This window comes from Camelina sativa, chromosome 5 (assembly GCF_030686135.1).
Source record: "Camelina sativa cultivar CO46 ecotype springtype chromosome 5, ASM3068613v1".
NCBI classification, from domain to species: domain Eukaryota; kingdom Viridiplantae; phylum Streptophyta; class Magnoliopsida; order Brassicales; family Brassicaceae; genus Camelina; species Camelina sativa.
In genome coordinates, this window is record NC_141884.1 from 33,881,160 (window position 1) to 33,903,221 (window position 22,062).

The 22,062-nt window shown below is 34.8% G+C and overlaps 2 protein-coding genes and 1 long non-coding RNA gene across 8 annotated transcripts; all 3 read right to left on the reverse strand.

The window, feature by feature from the left end:
* Positions 1 to 898: 898 nt before the first annotated feature.
* Positions 899 to 3,379, reverse strand: LOC147944706 (uncharacterized). Of its 2 annotated transcripts, XM_087451040.1 has the most exons (5): positions 3,240 to 3,379; positions 2,972 to 3,108; positions 2,422 to 2,669; positions 2,124 to 2,327; positions 899 to 1,286 (listed from the first exon to the last, which is right to left on the reverse strand). In XM_087451040.1, the coding sequence occupies exons 2-5, from the start codon at positions 3,105 to 3,107 to the stop codon at positions 1,221 to 1,223; spliced, it is 654 nt and encodes a 217-aa protein (XP_087307166.1). In that variant the 5' UTR covers position 3,108; positions 3,240 to 3,379; the 3' UTR covers positions 899 to 1,220. The 2 variants fall into 2 exon arrangements, with proteins under 2 accessions (XP_087307166.1, XP_087307167.1); XM_087451041.1 differs by lacking the exon at positions 899 to 1,286 and having other exon boundaries at positions 2,274 to 2,327; positions 2,529 to 2,669.
* On the reverse strand, positions 3,257 to 14,445 carry LOC147944707 (LEAF RUST 10 DISEASE-RESISTANCE LOCUS RECEPTOR-LIKE PROTEIN KINASE-like 2.8). 4 transcript variants are annotated; one of them, XR_015557693.1, is made up of 5 exons: positions 13,617 to 14,436; positions 13,441 to 13,504; positions 13,294 to 13,317; positions 13,159 to 13,185; positions 12,732 to 13,044 (listed from the first exon to the last, which is right to left on the reverse strand). XR_015557693.1 is itself a non-coding variant. In XM_087451033.1 (5 exons), the coding sequence occupies exons 1-5, from the start codon at positions 14,320 to 14,322 to the stop codon at positions 12,995 to 12,997; spliced, it is 900 nt and encodes a 299-aa protein (XP_087307159.1). In that variant the 5' UTR covers positions 14,323 to 14,445; the 3' UTR covers positions 12,732 to 12,994. The 4 variants fall into 4 exon arrangements, 2 of the variants coding, with proteins under 2 accessions (XP_087307159.1, XP_087307160.1); XM_087451033.1 differs by having other exon boundaries at positions 13,441 to 13,533; positions 13,617 to 14,445; XR_015557694.1 differs by lacking the exons at positions 12,732 to 13,044; positions 13,159 to 13,185 and adding an exon at positions 3,257 to 3,353.
* Positions 14,446 to 20,118: 5,673 nt separating this feature from the next.
* On the reverse strand, positions 20,119 to 21,497 carry LOC104787698 (uncharacterized). Of its 2 annotated transcripts, none has more exons than XR_768017.3 (2): positions 21,064 to 21,497; positions 20,119 to 20,488 (listed from the first exon to the last, which is right to left on the reverse strand). It is a non-coding gene; the product is annotated as an uncharacterized LOC104787698 (long non-coding RNA). The 2 variants fall into 2 exon arrangements; XR_015557698.1 differs by having other exon boundaries at positions 20,119 to 20,524; positions 21,064 to 21,471.
* Positions 21,498 to 22,062: the final 565 nt, after the last annotated feature.

Consider the following 22,062-nt stretch of genomic DNA (forward strand, 5'->3'; position numbering starts at 1 on the left):
TACACCCATTCAAGAGAGATATTTTAGGACATTTGCGGTAATGTCTTATAGCATTCAAAGTTTTATTATCTCTCATAACTGACTTAGTATCATTATTAACTTAATTCAATTGTAATATGTAGCGGAACTTCTATTGGGATACTAGGATTACTGAGCTTGTTAGAGAGGGGTTCTTAAAGATAGCCAAGAAACGAATGAAAGACATTGTTAGTCAAGCTAAAAGCAGTGGTAAACCATCTGTTTGTATTTGTGGAGAACTGTGGGCTGAGATGTGTGGTCATTGGAACGAACCTGATGTAATGGAAAGGAGTTCAAATGCTTCACAGTGCAGAAACTCCGATCGTGGTGGTCTTGGATACCACAATCACCTTGCCGGTCAGAAATCATATGTGCAAATTCATCAAGAAATGGTAATTTAGCATTGCTTCCATGATTTTAACACCTTAAACACCTTGCTTCCATGATTTTAACACCCTAAACATCTTGCTTCCATGATTTTAACATTTTACAATTTTTTTGTAGGAGGAAGAATTGGGCCGTCCGATATCATTTGGCGAAATGTTCATGAAGACACATACTCGAGCTGACGGATCGTTTGTTGATCAAAAAGCTAAACAAGTAGCTGAGACTTATGAGAAAACATTAGAGAAGAGACTGTGTGAAGTGGACGATGATGGTCCAGAAAATTCAGGGAATTCTTCTAATCGTTCAACTCATCGTACTCTTAACATTGATGTAAAGAATGAAATCTTTCTTAAGGTAACTCCTTAGTTTCTTTATTTTGATGAGTGTGTATGATTATTCTTAAAGTAACTCCTTAGTTTCTATATTTTGATGAAAAGAATGAGTATTTTGATTTCTTAATCCGCATGGTTTCTTTATTTGTTGAGCATTTTGGTTTCTTAATACTTGTTTCTAGCCTTGACTAACGAAATGCTTTTGTTTTTCTTTGTCTTAGTGTACTCAAACAGATGAGAAGGGAAACCTTTTTGGCCTTGGATCTCTTTTTCAGACATTTAGGAAAGGGAAAAGGAAAGAAAGTTATGCAAAATCTTCTCCATCAACACCAACACTTCTCGAGGTTCAAGAACAACTTCGCCGCAAGATAGCTCATCTAGATGCTGAGAATGCCCGACGTGATAAGGAGCATCAAGAATCTCAAATGAAGACCGATGACCTTCTCATCTACATGAAAGAGAAAGATCCAGTATTTGCAACTTTTATGGCTTCCTTGCGACCAACTGTACCAGCAACAACACCAGCAACCGCACCTGAAGACTCCACACCTGAATACATCATACCACCAGTCACCGTGTCAGGTACTCACCAGCCACCGCGTTAGACACAACACCAGCCACCACATCTCCACTTATTCCAAGTTCTAAACATTGTCTTTTCTAAAAAAACATGAATTGCTTGTTTGATTTTACTACTTATTTTGCTTTAGGACGATCTTTTTGGTTAATACAATCATTATGCTAATCTTTTTGTTTAATGAATGATTATGATATCTTTCTTAATGATTTGGTTTTCAATTTAAATTTATTGTGATTTATTCCAAATTTGATAGATAAAACAGGTTTATTATATGCCAAAATGTCACCAAATTGCGACCAAATTTATTATATGTGAAACTATCAGATTAATGGCAAAATGGTTAGTAATATATGAGGACTACTTTGCGACAATAGCTAAGGAGTCTTAAAATGGTCACACAATTTAATCACTAACTTGCGACTGACTTGTAACTATGTTCATGACCGAAGGTTCCTAATATAAAGAGTCTGTAAAGAATCGTTTATTGGTGACTATATAACGGCATCATAACTTAATCGTAAATTTGCGACCATTTTGAGACACGTAAATTTTGCTACCATTTTTTAGCGACCATCTGAAATAGTCGTTTATTTGTCGTAAAGTAGGTGTTTGCGACTCTTTAGCGACTATTATTGGAGTTGCTAAACACAGTTTTCCTCGTAGTGTTAGCAAAACTCTTTCTCGCACATAAATGAGGCATAGTATGGGTGCTTCGGCTTTCGATGTTTCAATCTCTGTTGATAAAAATGTTACTTTAAGCTATAAAAGAAGTTTTAAAATATAAATAATCAGTATAAAAACTATACCCTCCACTTATCTGTGAACCTCATGCAAACAAAGTCACGCCATTGGTCTTCAGGTATATCACTGGGACGATTCTCCAATGTTTCAGCTCGATCATTTCGTTTATAATCTCTCCAAAGACGCAATTTTAAATATTTGCACCTGTTTCCTAGTACACCAATCACATAATCCTTTCTTGTCTCAGGATCATCAAACCAAAACTTGTTCTACAAAAATTACGAGAAGTTCTTGGTTAGCTATACTTCAAATGTTTAAACAAAAATAATCCTAAAATTTTATCAAACAAAAAAAGAAATTTACAAAATGAAAGTGTATACTTCCCCAGCCTGTTCTTTTCTGTAAGGACCGAACAAATCTCCCATCACTGTAGTTAATGGGTAACAAGTTCACATCAGTACTCAACTGACCTAACCATAATCCAAGTAAGCCTCCAGAATCTTCATCAGGTTGACCGCTATCTTCATCGAAGTGAACAATCTCTTTACGATCTTGTAACTTCCAAACATCTTTGGTTGTCAGCATTTGGTCTTCTATGTTGTCATCATCATCTATTTGATAACAAGTAGAACCCATACGTTAAATTTTTATTTACATTTGATATACGTAGTAATTTAGTGAAATTCCCTATTAATTTATAAAGAATCTAACCAGGTTAAAACCTCATCCAAAGAGATATACTATAGTCTGTACTCTATGAAATAAATTCGAAATTCAGTCTCTTTTTAAATGTCAACACGATAACTGGCTCACATCTTAGATCGTGGAGTTTAATACCATATCAAAATGAAAAACTTGAGAGTCATTTTTTACAAAATTTATGAATATAACTAAGTACTATATTTGGAGTTACCTATCAATTCAGTTTTCCATTTGTAACTATTGCATTCCTGAGCAAGTTGCGGAGGAGAACTGTAAACCCTCTCCAAGTACTGCAAATATTCTGGTGCTTGTGTCTCTGATTTTGTGAAATGCACTGAATCACTCATCCTGAAAAAAATAAAGAAACATATAAGTAACTGATGGAAAGAAAAGGTTCATAATGTGAAAGTTCTCTTCCCTTTCAATCTCATCACAAAAGAATCAGTAAATTAAAAACACAAGTGTATTGTAGTAGTTACCTGTTTGCAGTTGGATTTCAGAATTTTTTCTCTCCTTCTCCCAGTAAGCTGTAGAAACCTTAGTGAAAATAATTTTCTGAACAAATCATGACCAACTAATAAGTCCTCCGATTCCTGCTTTAGAAGACCCAAAAAAATTCATAGCGGGAATATGAATAGATTAGGGAAAAGATTAATGTTTTTCAAAAAAAAAAGGGATTTCGTCATTAATCATTATATATATGTTTGTTTAAACAGCATACACAGTTGAAAATATCCAATGTAAATGAATAAATAAAATTTATTGTAGGAACCAAAATATATTTAAGTAATTGATATAAGTTGAAACGGAAAAAATATGATGAACGTGGCCGCATCTGTGGGGATTATGCGCTCGAAAACACACTCATCTGGGCAGCTGTTATGTGTGTTTGTGACACTACAGCTCTGAAATTTATTCAAAGCATAGGACAATTGAATAATTTATTGATATAAAATGCATAAAAATTGGAGGCTGCAAGATTTTTTTAAGGATAAGAGGAGTTGCAGACAGGTTAATGAGGGTGGTGACGAGGAGATGACAGTTTTCTCCCTCACTAGAGTAAACTGGAAATTATGATATCTGTTTAAGGATATAGAACTGAATCTACCAATTAAACTTTATATAACGTTATCGTCACCATAGTATATGTCTACAGAATTAAAATTGGAAAACTGCACATTTAGTACTCCAACCAGACCCCATGAGGTACTAAAAATAAACTTCACCACTGTACTAAAGGAATTTTTTTTTTTTGTTAAATGATGTCCTTAAATTGTTCATATAATTTTGATGCCTAAAGCATCTGCTTATTGGACTTTAGCCCCGGGCCGGTTCTGTATCTACTTGTGATGAAACTTCTTATATAAATATTTAAATAAATTACATTACATGTTTGTTTGACAAAAAAAAAAAAAAAAATTACATTACATGTCTATGAGTAACCAATTTTCGTTAATATGTATCAGTTGACGACTAAGTGGCATCAAATATGTATCAGTTTTAAAAATTGAAACTATGTTCACATCGTTTTTCTATTGATGTTAAAAAGTAAATGATTACATCAGTTTTATGTAAGTGAGGTTAATGTTGGAAGTTGATCATTTGCTCAATAAGGAACAAGAGATATTGGAGGAAGAAAGTGCTGAGGTGATTAGGAGAAGAGAGATCCACAATCAGATGTAGAGGGAGAAAGAAGAAGAAGAGGGGATCGTGTAGAAGACAAAAGAAGAAGACGAAGAAGAAGAAGGGTCACGACGAAGAAACAAAGTTGTGTTTATGTAATAAGAAAAACAAGTAAAAAGACTATTGGACCATAAACCTAATTAAGGCTTTAAGTGTATTATGGGCTTCTGTTTTGGGTTTGAGAAACAAGTAGGTTAAGATAAATAAGTGTAATATAAATATACTTATGTGGTTGTAAGGATAAGATAAGATAAGGAAGTAAGAAGTAAAAGTAAAAGTGGCTGCTTCTAGATCTATTTCAAACAGTTAAATCAGCCGCTGCTTACCTAAATTATTTTAAACGACACTAAATGTAACATCCACGAACCAAACTGTGGGTTATTGGAATCAGTGTCGATCGACACCAGTAATTTTTGGTTCAACATGATTGATTTAAATCGTCGAATTCGAGTGGTTTAGTTTAATGGAATCCTAAACCGGGGTATTTATCTGAGAAGTCGACCTCAGGGTTTCGGAAAGGCCACTTTTAGCCATTCTAGAGAGAAAAGGGAGAAGAGAGTGTCTTCTCGGGAGATCTTGGAGATTCTTGATTTGTTTGGTGAGATATGTTCCTGTGGAGTGGAGATCTGGTGCTAGGAACGACGTAGAACCCTTCCAAGGTGTTGGATTCGTTGTTGTGGGTCAGAAATTTCCAACAAAGAAGTGAGTGAATGACCATGGCTGATCTAAGCCTGAGATCTCTTTTGTTTTGCTTGTTTTGTGTTGTTGTGGTGTATTCCTTGTTTGTTTTGGATGCTATAGGGTTCCTATAGTTTCATGTGGCCTTTGGGCAAGTTTTGGGACGGATTGGAGGTGGTTAACGGAGATTCGACGATCAGCTTCAAGCAGAACGTGTCTGCGGAATCGGTGTCGATCGAAACCAGGTGTGTGTCGGTCGACACCAAGTAGGTGTGTCGATCGACACTTAGGGTCAGTGTCGGTCGACACCAGCAGTCAGTGTCGGTCGACACCAACTTGTCTGACGCATGCTTCCCTGGTTTGTTGTGTTGTTTGTGTTGCTTCACATTGGAATCTCAGTTGCTTGTGTGTATAGCCTAGTAGATAGGAGGATTGACTCACTAAGTATTTATGATAATACTTACGCATCTCAACTGTTGTTTGTGGTGTGCAGGTATGTGGTGTGGAATCATGGCGATGAGGAGGAGGATGATCTAGGATCTCGTTTGTGTGTTGATGGTTATGTATGGTTATGTTATTGGAACCTTGGATAGAGTTATGCTAGGTTGTTGGATAGAATGGTTTGGAATGTTATTGTGTTTATGTTATATATTTGAGATGATTAATGCTTTATGTTCCGCTGTGCATGTTGTTGGGTTGTTGGTTAATTAAGTAGTATGGAATGCTTAATTATATATTTAAAAAAAAAATGTGTCGGGTTGTTTCAGTTTGGTATCAGAGCCATTACGGTTCTAGGGCAGGTTGATGGATGGTCTAGAGTGGTTTAGGAATTTAATTGGTTGAATTATTTTCCTGTTGGGTGATGCGTGATGTTGTGTGATGGAATTGATTATGAGTAGTTAGTCAATTTGCATGTGGTATGGAGTCCTAGTATCATCCTCTTCGAGCCTTCAATGAGATTCCACGGTAAGTTGTTTTATGTGTTGTTAGCTGTGTACTGTTTTTAGCTTCTGTGCGGAAAGTGCAGTTGGCTATTGACAAGGTTTTGGAAAGTAGTGGATCACGGCAGTATCGGGAAATACCGTTGACAGTGATTTGTGAAAGTTGATGTGTTGGAAATGGATTTCCGAGAATTTAAGTTGGAGACTTACTTCGTCTAGGGTGGCTGGAGTGCCACTGTTTAGCAAGTTAGTAATTCGCATGCTGGTCAGATGGGGGTCTGAGGGTGTGGCCGGTGTGCTTACTGGTGTTGCTGGAAGTCCAACGGGTGTTGTGAGTGTGGCAACAGGTTTTGCTTAGACTGAGATGACCGTATTGCGGGTTTACTGAAAATGTTGCTGGGGAGGATTTAATAAGATGATTAGTTCTTATGGAATCTTGATGTGTAATGGGTTAAGGGATTATGCGATTCTGGAAATGAAAAGTTTTCATAAATAGAAAGTTTCTAAAAATGGAAAGTTTTATGAGAGTTAGAGCTTTGCTATTTTTGGAAAGTGCGGTTGCAAGGAAATAGGAAAATCTATGAATAGTTAGAACTTTTCTATTTTTGGAAAGGGCATGTGGAATGCCCGGAGTGGCAGGAATGCTTAGAGGATGACCTGAAGAGTGGTCACAGTTGAGATGATCAGTTCTCAAAGATTTTTGTTTGGTGATGTCACGGTGCTAAGAGAATATGCAGGTTCTAAAAATGGAAAGTCTATGAATAGTTAAAACTTATTTTTGGGAAGTGGGTGGATAAACAGCTTTAGTGGCAGGGATGTTTTAGAGTTGGCCTGAAGAGTGGTCATGGGGGTGGTGATATTCCAGTGAGGGAATATGGTGGTTGGTAGGACATTGCGATGTATTATGCAAACCACGGGAGGTAGTTCCGGTTGGGAGATGCTTATAGACGTTATGACTTGTTTGCTCATGACGAGATGAGTAGTTCTCCGGAGGAGATGATTAGTTCTCCAGAGGAGATGATTAGTTCTCCTGAGGGGTGATTGCTCGAGTATTTACCCGATACACTTAACTGCAAGGCAGTATATGTTGGGTCGAATCCACAAGGACCAATGGTACACTAAAGATTTGCGAGACTTGTAAATAGCTAAAGCGAACGAATGCTTGTTTGTTTGGTTTCAGAAATTGTAAATAAAAATGCAATAAATAAAACGATTTAACTTATGGGATTAAGATATTGGGCTATAGGGTATTTCAGAGATCAATGATCAATGGGGAAATGAAACAAGGAATTTAATAGTTAAGAACCATTCTAGAACATGAACACAAGATTTGACTAACCCTCTTTCAAGGTATTAATCACTAAAATTGACTACTCAATTACTAAACTTTCATTTGTAATCTCCTAATCAAATTATCATTATCAAACAAGTTCACTAAGTTCACAATATCCCCTAACATCAACTTTCGCAGGTTAGAGAAATATTGCTCAATTCGTATTGGTTCAGGCATTCTATTGAACACTTGTGATGCATAGAAAAACCTAAAATCTAGAACAAGGTGATCAGTCCTATTCTAGCATTAAGAGCATATGAAACAAAAAACCACAAAGAAAATAGAATTCTCAAGCAACAATTAAACCATTAAATCATTTGATACCCTACTTAGAACCCTAAAACCCAAGTAGGTGATTACTCACACATATTGAAAGCAACAACACAAAGATATGAAGAAGACATAATTAAATTGATGAAATAAAATGAGGAAAGAGTTTAGAAATCTTCTTCAAATTGTCAAAGAGGATAAATATCTAATCTCCAGAAATGTCTAATCTCCAGGTGCAGAAAAACTCAGAAAAAAATAGAATATATCCTACTAATTAGGTTTTTGGGGGTATATCTACCCCTATTAAAAGAAAAAATGAGAATAGAAAAATTTAGAAAAAGGAAATAAGTGTTTGGATTGTAATCAAAATGACAACAGACTTGTCTAGACTTCAGTAGACTTGCGCATAAATTTCACCAGACTTCACCAGAATTGTGTACAAACTTCACTAGACTTGTCTACAAACTTCACCAGACCTCTCTACACTTCTCCAGACTTGTCTACAGACTTCACTAGACTTCTCCAGACTTCATGATTCAGTTCAACTTGGAGATGTCCAAAAGTCACTTCCTGCTTCTTTATTCCAGTTAAGCTCGAATCCAACCAAAAGACTCCAAATCTAGCACATTGTCTTCACACCTAATCACAACTCAAGAAAAGACCAAAAAAGATACAAAAGACGGACAAAGATGCGACAAATGACTCAAAACGAATACTAAATAAAGGACAAAAGACATCAAAAACACAATACATCAAGGGGATGATTAGTTCCCCTGATGCACCACATGTTTTAGGGTTGCGACCCTGAGAGCGGCAGAGGAGATGATTAGTTCTCCTAGAGGATGATTAGTTCCTCGGTAAGGATGAGTAGTTCCCTTGGTACCGAGATCTCGAGGGTGACGATCCGAGAGTGAGACGGTATGGCTTGAGGACGATGGTTTGAGAGTGCAGGCGGTGCAGTTTGAAGGTTGCAACCTCATAATGGATGAGTGAGGGATCAAACAATGTCGAGGACGTGGTTATAATCATAGCGACTGGATGTAAACCTCGGAGGTCGGGAGTGATCTCGGGTTTTGGGTTATGCTGACCAGTGGGGTCAGGGTTATGTGGACCGTTGGGCCACGTGGATTTGCAGACTGTTGGAGTACTTGCACGGAATGCCTTGGTTGACGGTGTTCCGTCCGGTCGGAGGATGTGCGGGCTGTAGTGACGGTTGCACGGAGGTCCTTGGCGGATAGACTGTGTTGCGGGATTCGAGGACAAATCGTTGTTGGTGGGGGAGAATTGTAACATCCGTAAACCAAATTGTGGGTTTTGGGGATGGGTGTCGATCGACACCAGCAATTTCTGGTTTGACCTGATTGATTTTTAAAATCGTCGAATTTAAGCGGTTTGGTTTAAGTGGAATCCCAAATCGGGGTATTCATATGAGAAGTCGACCTCTAGGTTTCGGGAATGCCACTTTTAGCCGTTCGAGAGAGAAAAGGGAGAAGAGAGTATGTTCTTAGGAGATTTTGGAGATTCTTGGTTTGTTTGGTGAGATTTGTCCCTGTGGAGTAGAGATCTGGTGCTAGGAATGAAGTAGAAGCCTTCTAAGATGTTAGATTAGTTGCTGTGGGTCAGAAACTTCCTGCAAAGAGGTGAGTGCATGACCATGGCAGATCTAAGCCTGAGATCTCTTTTGATTGCTTGTTTTGTGTTGTTGTGGTGTTTTCCTTGTTTGTTTTGGATGCTATAGGGTTCCTATAGTTTCCTGTGGCCTTTGGGCAAGTTTTGGGACGGATTGGAGGTGGTTAGAAACGGAGATTAGACGATCGGCTTCAAGCAGAATATGTGTGTGGAGTCTGTGTCGATCGACACTAGGTGAGTGTCGGTCGACACCAAGTAGGTGTGTCGATCGACACTTAGGGTCAGTGTGGGTCGACACCAACTTGTTTGACGCTTGTTTCTCTGGTTTGTTGTGTTGTTTGTGTTGCTTCACATTTGAATCTCAGTTGCTTGTGTCTATAGCCTAGTAGATGAGAGGATTGCCTCACTAAGTATTTATGATAATACTTACGCATCACAATTGTTGTTTGTGGTGTGCAGGTATGTGGCATGGAATCATGACGATGAGGAAGAGGATGATCTAGGGTCTCGTTTGTGTGTTTATGGTTATGTATGGTTCTGTTATTGTAACCTTTGATAGAGTTATGCTAGGTTGTTGGATAGAATAGTTTGGAATGTTATTGTGTTGATGTTATATATTTGAGATGATTAATGCTTTATGTTTTCGGCTATGTATGTTGTTGGGTTGTTGGGTTGTTGGTTTAAGTAATATGGGATGCTTAATTATATATTTAAAAAAAACTGGGTTGGGTTGTTTTACTAAACCACATATAACAATCACTTTTTATTAAGTGATTCAAAATGAAGTCGTTTAAATTTTTGACATAATCATATATATATAAAAGTAAGGTTTTGGTCTCTCCTTACTGGTTGATTTTCATTTAATACTTTCTATTTTTTTTTTGCTTTCTAATTTTTTAATTGCTTTAAATAATATTTAAGACCCAATTAACACAATACATTTATTTCATACATTAAAATAAAATTATAACTGAAAATTTTTTTTGCATTAATCATATTCCACCACTCAATTTTATTCAAACACAATAAATAATATTTGTAACTCCAATAATTCTAAATGTAACCTCCGTCAATTCTTATCATATAAATAAGCATTGTCTCATTCTCTCATGTTAATATTTTTTACTTTCTCATTTTCACATTCTCTCATTCTCTTCCACTTCTCTCATTCTCTTCCACAATATCTCAAATCATTTTTTTTTTATGTTTTCAATTTCTTATTTTTGTTGTATGGGTTACAAAAAACTAAATGAAATATCATAGTAAAATTTTAATGCTAAATTTTAATTTTAGATACTATATATATATTTTACATTGTTTTATATTTAAAGATTCATCTCCATTATCTAATTTGGATTATCATCTTATAAGTACTCATTCTCTCCTCTCTCACCAATATCAAATGTTGTTATATCTAATATGTGTTGTAAGATTTTGATTCTATATTTTAATTTAGAAAGTATTATATATAATTAACATTGTTTTAAATTTTTCTATAATTAAAATATTTCTTTTATATTTCTTGTCTTTCTAATCTGTTCATATTTATTTTTAAAACTTCCATAGCTGAATTTCAATTCACATATGTTGGTTTTAACAAAAAAATCAAGTTTATTTGAGAATCTGTTTTAAAAAGTTTATCTTCATTATCTATTTTAGATTAGCATCTTATTTTTCATACTCATACAATATTCACCACACAATAAGGTCATGTTGAAAAGATCCATCTCTAATTCTCTATTATGTAATTTAGATATCTCACATATTCATATATCATTTTTAATAATTTAGAATGATCAATATAATTATCCATTTATAAAGTCTATTTTATTTTGTAAAGTCTATTTTGTTTTGTGATCCAATAGATAAATATGTAAAGATCAATATAATATTTATATTATTTAAGATTTGAGGTTTTTGAAAACAAAAAGAACTTAATTATAAATAAAAAATTCTTGATTTAAGCAAAATGAAAAAAATGATTCCAAAAAGAAATCATGTTTAACTGGAAGTGAAATATATAAAATAATATAATTATTAAAATACCATTTAACTAAATCCTCTAAAGATGAAACCATTAGTATGAAATCTAGCACTATAAATTAAATTGATGAGTGAAAACCAAAAGGATTGAAGTTAGTCTTGGGGTTTTAAAAAATCTTTAGATTGAACTTCATATATATTTTTTAAAAAACTAATTTAGTTTGTCACTTCAAAAGTAATATTTTCAATTTGGAATATTATGTGTGAGTGTTGAGTTTATATCAACAAAATAATCAAAAACTGTAAGTTTAAATTTTGATTGAGCCACTTGGTATTCCTTATCTTTTAAGTCAAAAATAAATTAAAATATTTATTTATAATTAACCCACTTTTAAAGGCATTTAACTCCGTTTAACTCTACATTTAACTCAAATGTAACTCCTATCCAATAATTTTACATTCATTCCTCCAACTAATATATTTCTCTTTCAAGAAAAAATATTTTTGGTAAAATTTTAATATTTTTAATTATTTTAATTGCTTTAAACTTTGAAATGAGGAATATTCTATATACAATAATTTTATACATAGTTATTAACTTTTTGATAATTTTATTTTATTCAATTTTACTATACTACAGTCTTGTGTTTACAATGTCATTAAGAAAAATCTTTAAATCAATGTTTAACCTCTATAAAACATGGTCATAAACATAGATTCTCTCATATTAGGAAAATGTTTAAATTTCTATATTATTATTTATATTAATATAATTAATCAATTTGTAATATTTTTTTGTAGTATTGGCTAATTTTTGATTTATAGAAAAGTTTATGTATTTTAAATTTTGTATAATAAATAACCATACCAAAAAAATGTTGATAGGAGTGTTATTTTGAGAAATTTCTATAAATTTTTTTGAGATTCATACAGTAGTATAATTCTTTCAAGATTATACATTAGTAAAATAATATTTTAGTTTAAGAAATATAATCAAAACTATTATGCATACAACCACGCATTGCGTAGACTAATTACCTAGTATTAGTGATAGTAGAAGATAGTCCTGGGCAGATTAACCGAACCTAATGGACTGAACCGAAACTGAACCAAAATTTCAGTTTTGAGTTCGGTTAGAGGACAATAACCGAATGGATAGTGTTTCAGGTATCCATATATATCGGTTAGTAACCGAACCGATATCCATTCGGTTATCCAAATATACCCGAATAAAACCAAAATCATATTAAAACTGTTATTTACAGGATTCAAACCGAAGACCTATCGGCCTTTAAGGAGCAAATGCAACCACTGTACCACCAAGATATTTTAATAAGTCAATGCATTTTGTAGTTAATAAGGTAATAACATTAAAAATAAAAAACTGAAACCAGAACTGAACCGATATCATATAAATTTAAACAAAAATATTAAAATATATTATATAACCAAAATATCCAAAAGATATTAGATATATTTGTCAAAAAAATTTCACATTTTTGTTCAAATTGAACAATTTTTTTTAAAATAATTATGTTATTGCAGATATCCGCAACCTAACCAAAAATAACCAAAACTGAACCGAATCCGAACCGAAATAGTAAATTTAATTGAATGTATCCTAAACTCCTATATCTAAAATATCCAGAACTTAATGGATATATCCAGAACTTAATGGATATATCCAGAATCGAACCGAATACCCGAACACCCAAGACTAGTAGAAAACTCTTTTCCTGAAGCGGTACACCAATGAAACAAAAATACCTGATAGTAAACAACGATGTGACAGAGAAAATGTTTGATTAGCCAATTTGTAGTATAATATATAATCTGTTGGCAATGAGAATCAATATCATAATCTCTGGGCAGCAAACTAACCTATGAGACACAAGAGCGACACACCCACTGTGGAAACATTAAATAAGTAAATTTTGGTAGCATAGAACCAAAGTAAATCATTGATACAAAAAATCATAAGGAAAAAAGGTAACTCAGAGAAGAATGATTAAGTACCTAGTATCCAACGAATAGATACGTCTGCATCAATCAAATGGCACGAAAAGAAAAAAAAAAGTCAACTAGAGCTGAATACAGAACTTTGGAAACAAAAACGAGAAGATTATTTTTTGTTGGTAAAATGATCCAATTAAAGAAACTTACTCTTAGTCGAACCGCATGATAGGCTATAGGGGTCTTTACAATAGCAGAGGAACGCACGTGAGGTCTGATTATATCCACAAGTACCCTCAGCGTCTATGAACATTGAATAATCCAAATATATTTATAGAAATTTTGTAAATATATAGACACCAACTAAAATCCAAATTCAAACATACCTTTTGGTGGATGACATTTAACTCCTGATGTTAAGATTTCGTTGAAGCCATGACATTTACCATGAGAGGATAAACATTCTTGACACGCATTCTCATTGATCACTACCTTCACCTCAAACCCTTTTTTTAAAACACTTTCCAAATTGGTCACATTCAACTCTTTCTCTTTTGTAACGAAACTTGTAGGAACCATCAAGGTGAAACTGGAACGGCAGTTCTCAGGTTTTATACCAGGGTTTTCAGACACTGAGATCGGACCTATATCAGGACATGTATAGCTAGAAAGGCTAGGAGGCAAAGAGGAACATTGGTAGAATACGGTGATGGTCTTGTAGGTCGGTGAAAGCTCGAAAGTTTCGGGAGGTAAGGTTGTGTTGGTGAATACAGAGGAGCAAAAAGAACCTAGAAGGTCTTGTTTAGCAAGTGTAAGAGTATTAGATGTCTGATCTAAATGAAGAACAGAGTATTTTTGGTTTGAGATGAATAGAGAGGTGATGTTGTTTTTGTTGCAGTGAAGTTGCAACAATGGGTGACCGCAATCTTTGCGACGGTTCTCTCCCGAGAAGGGGAACCCAGCGGTGATGTTACCACACTGAAACGGAGTCTCACACCAGCCAAGTCGTTGATTACTTGAAGCACAAGGAAGAGGGTGAATTGAGGAGAAGATGAAGAATATGATCAGACAAAAAGTGGGAAGATGGTACATGATTTGTTTGGTTTATGAACAATATGTCTTGGTAGTTTGATTTGTGTTGAGAGAAGCAGAGAAAATGTATTAATGAGGTAGAGAGAGTTAAGCAGCCTCAGGACCATGTCAAGTGGGGAGAGTGGCCTGAGGACCATATCAAGTGGGGGGACATAAGCATAGACTAGGGTCACATGTCACGTTTATTTTTTTGTTTTCTTCTCTATGTTATTTTTTTTTTTTAAATATCTCTCTTAGCATTGTTATCATTCTTTATTTAAAGAAATTGCGGATACCTCGGCAATGGCGGATCCAGAAACGTATTTAACATAGGGCACAAAATAAAAATAAGATAATTAATTAAAATATAATAACAATAATATTAAAAACTCCAAAACCAAAATACAAAATGTTAAAAAATTGTCATAACAAAAACATATTAAGAAGTCGAGTTAATTAAAAAAAAAGGCATTAATAAGCCAATACCCTTCCAGACAAGATATTCTCGAAGTAGTCTTCGTAAATAGGCACTCAATCCGGGCAAAATTACCTAAGAACCCTTCATCCATATGACATCATCTTTTCACCTGTTCATTATTCTCCCTTTTTCGACGAGTTTGAAACTGAAATTGGGAATTTACTGTTAGAGGAAATATCACAAACAATATTTGGGTTCCCTATTTACTATCCATTAGGATTTAGTTTTCTCCTTTTAAATCTGCTTTTTGTATAGTCCATTAAATATTTGAGAGAGAAGCCGCTCAACCACCACGGAGAAGCCACCGGAAAACCTTCGAGAGAGAAGCTGCTCTAAAAACCGTCGGCCACTAATCTCTACGCCATCCAGACCCAAACACAACCACTCTTCAGACAGCTCTACGAGCCACCGTCGCCGTCTTCATCTGCCGTCTTCTAATGCCTGTGATTATGGAGATAACACGCTAGAGGAACCTTGCCATAAATCAGAAAGTTACCACTGTTTCAGTCCCTCTCCTCTCGTCATATCAATTTGACAACATTGAGCTTCCAGATTACCTCGCTCCCCTGACGTCATCACCAAGCGCGTGAATAACAATCCATCGTTTACACCCAGGGCAAATTGGTCAGGAACAAGAACCTTAACACCAACCCTAATGCCTTTCACTGTATGGATCCCTAAATCCGAATCTCTCACCCAAAAAATGCCTGTTTTTACAAATTTCCCTAAGAAGTCCTAAAAACTATTTTACGATATTCCATATCTTGAAATCTTTTTATCACTACTTCATTTGTCACTTTATCTATGTACTCTTTTTCAATAAAATAAATTATACAATCATTTAAAAAATTGATCACTCATTCGGTTTCGTAAGGTAGTCTTCACAATATTCATCGCAGAAAAGCATCTCTTGATTGTAGCAGTGGCAACATGTAAAATCAAAACCAACTTCAAAAGTCGATAAATAAGAGGATGCGAAAGATGTTTTTTGTCCCCATCATCACACGTGCAAGATCTCCAAGACTCTCCAAATCAGCAAACCTTTTATCTTCACGGATATTGTCGATGTAAATACCAAGTTGATGCTCAAGAGATATCCACTCCATAGAACAAAAATCTTCTGGATAAAACTCAGATAATCTCACAAATTTCGATTGGTCAAACTCTTGGAATGAACCAAAAGGGCTCAAAGACGCAGTGCAACCAAGCAATTCAGTGTTTATCTTGTCAAAACGATCATTAAACTCTTAAATTTGCATATCCAATAGAGTGTAAAAACATTCCACCTGATTATGATGCAAGTTTGTTATGTTGGTTCTTCTTCTTGGCTTCTTTGGATCAACAAATAATTCTTCCATGATGATCAACTCAGTTTTATGACTCTCACAAAAAGAATTAACTTTTTCAAACACATAACACATCCATTATCCCTGAGATTGTACAATTGTTGCTTGGTAGATTTCACCAGAGACATAGCATTCAAAATGTCTTGATCTTTCCCTTGAAGAGCCACCGATAAAGTACTTGTGATCCCGAGAAGAAGTAACATCAACTGTAGGTAGAACACAAAATCAAAGGTGTGCAAATATTTGATGAGACCATGATATGTCTATATTTTGTCTCCCTTTAGCATATATTTATCGTGCATTTAGCTAGGACAACTGATTGTTTTGCAACATTTTCTAGCCTTTTCTATACATTTTGCATGTCTAGGTAGTTCTTGAATCATCCTTGCATACATTGTGCATTTTGGAGTATTTCAGGTATCTAGGGGACGTTGGAAACACATCACTCAGCATCGTCGTTCGAGTCGCCGTTCGAGCCATCCTCCAAGGCATCGTTCGAGTCGTCGTTCGAGCCATCCTCCAAAGCATCGTTCGAGTCGCCGTTCGAGTCGTCGTTCGAGCCATCCTTCAAGATGTTGTTCGAGTCGCACCACTCTAGTCGTTTGAGTCACTCCACTCGAGACACCTCATTCGAGTCGTTCCACCCGAGTGGGATTTAGCTTTCGACGTCTTCATCAAAGTTGTAGAGAATTGAATCATCTTTCCAATGCCGTTTATTTCAAGCCAATATGAGGTGTGTTTCAAACGTTATCATCGTTTTAGTGGAAGCATATACATCTAGCTCGAGTCGCCACCCGTCGACTCGACCCCCCTCCACTCGAGCCAACACCATTACCCACTCGAGCCACTACTCGTTCGCACATGTCAGGAAGACGTTCCGTCTTACATGCTTCAGGAGATTCCCAAACCGACTCTTCATCTTGTCGTTTTAAGTTTTAGGGATTTACATGTTTTTACTATAAATACGTTTTGTTAAGTCTTGGCGGACATCATCTTATCTTTTATCGCATTTTGTTCTGAAGGTTTCACCTAGCCTCCAAAACCGTTCTGAGACTTTGTATCCAGATATCTTTTAATACATTGAGTTTTTGCATTTGATTTCTTCTGCAAAGTTGTTCATCTCATTTTTACCTATCAAAGAATGCTTGTTTCAATGTTTTCTGAGTTTGTATGGTTGATGATGATTTTCGGATCTGAGTAGTGTGTTAGTTCTTGAGGATGGGAGAGATTAGGTGGAGGATCTTAGGATGTAGAGTGTTTAAGGGTTGATTGCATGATTTCCTTCTGGACTAGAGTAAGAAATACTAGTTTCTCTCTGATCAATTGGGACTAGGTTCGAGACATTTCCACACCCAAAAGGTGTTTGATGAAATGTCTGACCAACTAGTGCCACAGACTTACGTTCCTAGCCTAAGAGATTAGTTGTCTAGGATGTTTGTTGACGTGAATGAACTTGTTTGTCTTGCCTGCTCGACCATGTTCCTCTAGCGAGAGCTAGGTATGGAAGTGGTTGAGTCTGAGTAGCTTTTGCCAAGAGATTGGATTAGCTAGGTTGTGATGTTCATTGTTTAGGGATAGTAAGACATGTCAAAATGGGTCAAAATTAATGGATTAACTCAAACCAAACCAATCCAAAAACTTATTGAGTTGATAATTTGAGTATTAATGGGTTAATGAGTTAAATTGGTTTATGAGTTTAGTGGATTGAGTTGAAATGGATTGGATTAAAATGAGTTTATGGGTTAACTCAAACCAAACCATTGAATTAATTTTGAATACCTTCTTTCCAAAATATCTTCTTCTTCTTCTTCTTTCGATTTCGCTCTCTCTCCCACTTCTTCTTCGATCTGTTCATATTTATTGGTTTAGTAGTTATATTTTTACGTAGTTGTCTGAGTTTTTATGGGTTCTAGCTGTGATTTGATTAACCGACCTCATGCTCTTATGATTCTACACGACATAATTGGCTAATTCCAGGTCGTTGATGAAAACCTTCCTTTTCTTCAAAGTGTATGCTTAGATTCTCTGTTTTTGTTTGTCAGATTGTGATTAACGGTTCTTTAACAAAAAAGATTGTGATTAACGGTTATGATGAGTATTGATCTTCAAATCGATTTCATTAGATCAATTTGGTGTCTGATGAGATTATGTGAACTGGGTTTGTTTCGGTCAGGTGTTTACAAATCGGTTATGACTTAAGATGTTGTTGAGTTAAGACTTTTTGAGTAATGAGTTTTGATGAGTGATTGAGTATGGATCTTAAGATTTCTAGATTATTATTGTTTAAAATTTCTGGTTTTCAAAATTTGAATAATTGGAGACATATATCATGTTTATCATAAACAGTTTATGTATAAAAAAATACACAAGCTTTGATGATTTTATAAAATTACACAAGGTCTAAATTTCTGATTATGATATAAATGGATCAACTCATTTAACCCATTAATCCATTAAACTAAATGAGTTGTGGGTTAATCCAAACCATTTGTTTAATGAGTTGAATTGACTCATTATCCATTAAAACTAAATCTTTATGGTTATGGGTTGGTTTGGGTTAGTTTACCCAACTTGACATCCCTAGGGATAGTTTGCTTGTGGTATGTTAAACACTCTGTAGACTAGGATACTCCACCGACATCAATTACTCCCATCCTTAGGACTTTTATCTTTTTGATTGATATTACATTCCCGAGACTGTTTCATTTGTTCATGCTTAGAATCGTTTTCGGTTTCGCTTATTTTTGCTTGCTTCTTGTCATACATTTTCGTTTCTGTTTCTGTGACTCATTTCCGTTTTGTATTTTGACCATCCTAAGATTGTTAGAAAAACACTCTTGTTGAATTGGCTTAACTTGTGACTTCTTGATTGCATCTTGAGTGACTAGCATCATCCCATTTAGAGGTGTCAAGCGGGCTCCATGCCCGCGGGCCTAGCCCAAATAGTACCTCTGCGGGGCGGGTATGGACACTAAATATTAGGCCCATTAAAAAGCGGGCCTTGCGGGCCTAGCCCAAGCGGATTGCAGGTTATAGCGGGTTATGTCCGCGGGTAGGCGGGTCGGCCCGCGGTTTTCAATTATTAAATAAAAATAAATATTTAATATAGATATATAACTATTTTTATATTATTTTAAACATATATCTTTTAAAATTATGTGACAATACAAATAAATTTAATATAAAAAAATTAAAACATCTATAAATAATTAATATAAACATTAATTTTATTTAAAATTATTTTTAAAATTATAATTTATTAATTTTATTTTATTTTGATAATATATTATTTAGGCCCGCGGGCTGGCCTGTTAACCCGCTGGGCTTAGCGGGGCGGGCTTGGACATAACTTTTATGTCCGCGGGCTTAGCAGGCCGGCCCGTCGCGGTCCAAAAAATTGAAACTGCCCGCCGCAAACGGCTCAGATGGACGCGGGCCAGCCCGTTTGACACCTCTAATCCCATTTGAATTGACACCTTAAGTACTACAATTACATAAGGTTAATTGAACCTACTAGGAGACACACAAAAATCCTAGTATCGGCCATTAGCTTGACATCTTTTTATACCATCACTCCCTTCGCTTTGGACATACTCCAATACTTTCACAATAGAAGGGAATTAAAATGAGAACCCCATCGAGTATTACCAGGTCTCTGAAGTGAAAGCTCCTGATTCAGTCCCTTTCATGTCTTAATTTCACCTTGACTAATTCCTTCTTTGATGATCCTTCGTTGGTCTTCTCGAACCATATCTTTCCTCTTACAAGAGGCTCCAACCACATTTAACAAGACCGAAATCAAGGAATATAATGAAAGTATCTTAAAACAAATTTTATTCTTAATTTTGGAAAAAGTGAAACTAAGAACTTCTTAAGAAACTTTAATATTTCATAGGTCCATTGAAGGTCGTTAAATTTGAGGTTCTTAAAAATATTTTTTGATTGTAATTGTAAATTATTATGGTATTTTGTTTAAATTTAACACATTTATACTTTTAATAACTTTAAAATATTGCATTCAATAAATGACAAAAACAAACAAAAAGAGTTGAGTGTAGTATACAAGCCGATACAAGAACTCAGACAAAACACAAATTTGTAAACAGACAGAGAACTATATTCATCGAGGGATATATAGACATAAGAACAAAAAGAGAATAACCTGTTTGAGAGAATTGGGCAAAGAGTGACTTGAGCTTTGGTACTACGCTCACCAGAAGGCCTTGAAGGCCTTGAAGCACAAGATCAGTAACTGCGGCTCCGTAGTGACCAAGAACAGCAAGAGACATACCAGTTACGTTCAGCATCTGAACTTTCACTTTCGTCAAGTACGAACCAGCTTGGGCCAAAAGGAAGGCAACACCTTGATAACAAAGACATCTCCACAAAACGCATGAAACTCACATAACATAGAGAAAGCAATCAGACCATACCATAACACAAGTAACAACAAAAACAGAGAGACAACCATTGATCACAGACCATAACACATAAACACAAACATTGATAACTGATCACAGACCATAACCATCAATCTCATAAACATTAGAACAAAACAAAAACACTGATAATTGATCACAGACCATAATGCAAACCCATAACCGCTTTGAAAGAACATAACACAAACTTGATCATTGATAACAGAAGATAACACAAACTGATTCAAGCTTTTAGAAGAACATAAATACAAACATTGATCAAGAACAGAAACACAGTATCTCTATTTCAATATATCTACCATCTGTTGCAAGTTTTCTAATTAATCTCACAAAAAAACAGAGAAAAAAATGGATCAATATCAATCAAACTAATTTTACTAATATCAATTCCCAAATCATAAAACCCTAAATTTGCTAAACATCAAATCCTAATTCAAAAGACATCAATATAACCCTAAATTAACACGATCTACACTTCGAACTTCAGAGTGATACGTACCATGGGAACAAAATTAGAGCATCCTTGAACCAAACACAGAGAATTGGTTAACTTCCCGATTTGGGGAACCAGAAAACGTCGATGGTCACCGGCGTCGCTGGAATGATGATAGCGACAGATCCAAAACTCATTTCCGACTCATATTGTCTCTCAATTCGACGGATCGAATCTTCAGCATAGATTTCACGTTTTTGAGAAACGGAGAAACGAAGAAGAAAGAGGGGAAAAAAATAACTGTTTTTTTTTTGGTTAATTAGTCCAATTAATCATAAACCGACACATAAACGATTCTTAACAATCCCAGAGTCACTAAGCTTAGGATCGATTGTTAAGTTTATTATGTATTTTGATTTAATTTTAATAGTTTTATTGTTAAGATATTTGGTAACATACTCTTAAGATTCCTCAATGGAGATACTCTAAGAAGTAAGAATAGTCAATAGACTTAGTCTCTAGTGGTGTCACATATCAAATTTATTATTATTATTATTATTATTATTATTGTTATTATTATTATTATTATTTCTCTATGATATTTTATTGAAACGTCTCTCTTAGCATTGTGATAGTTCATAATTGTTTAGTTAAGGAAATGGCGGGAAAACTATATAGTAAAATTTCTATAAATTAATAAATATTATAAATTAACAAAATTGTCTCATTCCAAATTAAGTCGGAATAATAATTAGTAAAATTTAATAAAAATAATAAAATAATAATTTTTTGAAATCTTAAACATATGGTCTTATTAATATCATAAATTAATAATCATACAAAATTACATATATATATATATATATTGATATCTAATATGTATGCTTTAAAAAAATTGAATTTTATTCGAGAACTTATTTCTATAAAATAATTATTATATATTATTTTTAAACTATAATGTTATAAAAAAAACTCTATAACATGACATAAAAATGAAACGATCGTACTCGGATTCCCAATCCCCGCATAGAATCTACAGGATCTCACCGGAACCCTATAATTCCG

What these genes read in the sequence shown, in the direction of transcription:
- LOC147944706 (XM_087451040.1), bottom strand. Translation starts at nt 3,107, where the DNA reads ATGAGTGATTCAGTGCATTTCACAAAATCAGAGACACAAGCACCAGAA. An exon ending in ATGGAAAACTGAATTGATAG is followed by an intron (nt 2,670 to 2,971) that starts GTAACTCCAAAT and finishes GTTATCAAATAG; the next exon opens with ATGATGATGACAACATAGAA. An exon ending in GGTTCACAGATAAGTGGAGG is followed by an intron (nt 1,287 to 2,123) that starts GTATAGTTTTTA and finishes TGATGTATTCAG; the next exon opens with GTGTGGAGTCTTCAGGTGCG.
- LOC147944707 (XM_087451033.1), bottom strand. Translation starts at nt 14,322, where the DNA reads ATGTACCATCTTCCCACTTTTTGTCTGATCATATTCTTCATCTTCTCC. An exon ending in ATCATGCGGTTCGACTAAGA is followed by an intron (nt 13,318 to 13,440) that starts GTAAGTTTCTTT and finishes TGATTGATGCAG; the next exon opens with ACGTATCTATTCGTTGGATA. An exon ending in GTCGCTCTTGTGTCTCATAG is followed by an intron (nt 13,045 to 13,158) that starts GTTAGTTTGCTG and finishes GTTTACTATCAG; the next exon opens with GTATTTTTGTTTCATTGGTG.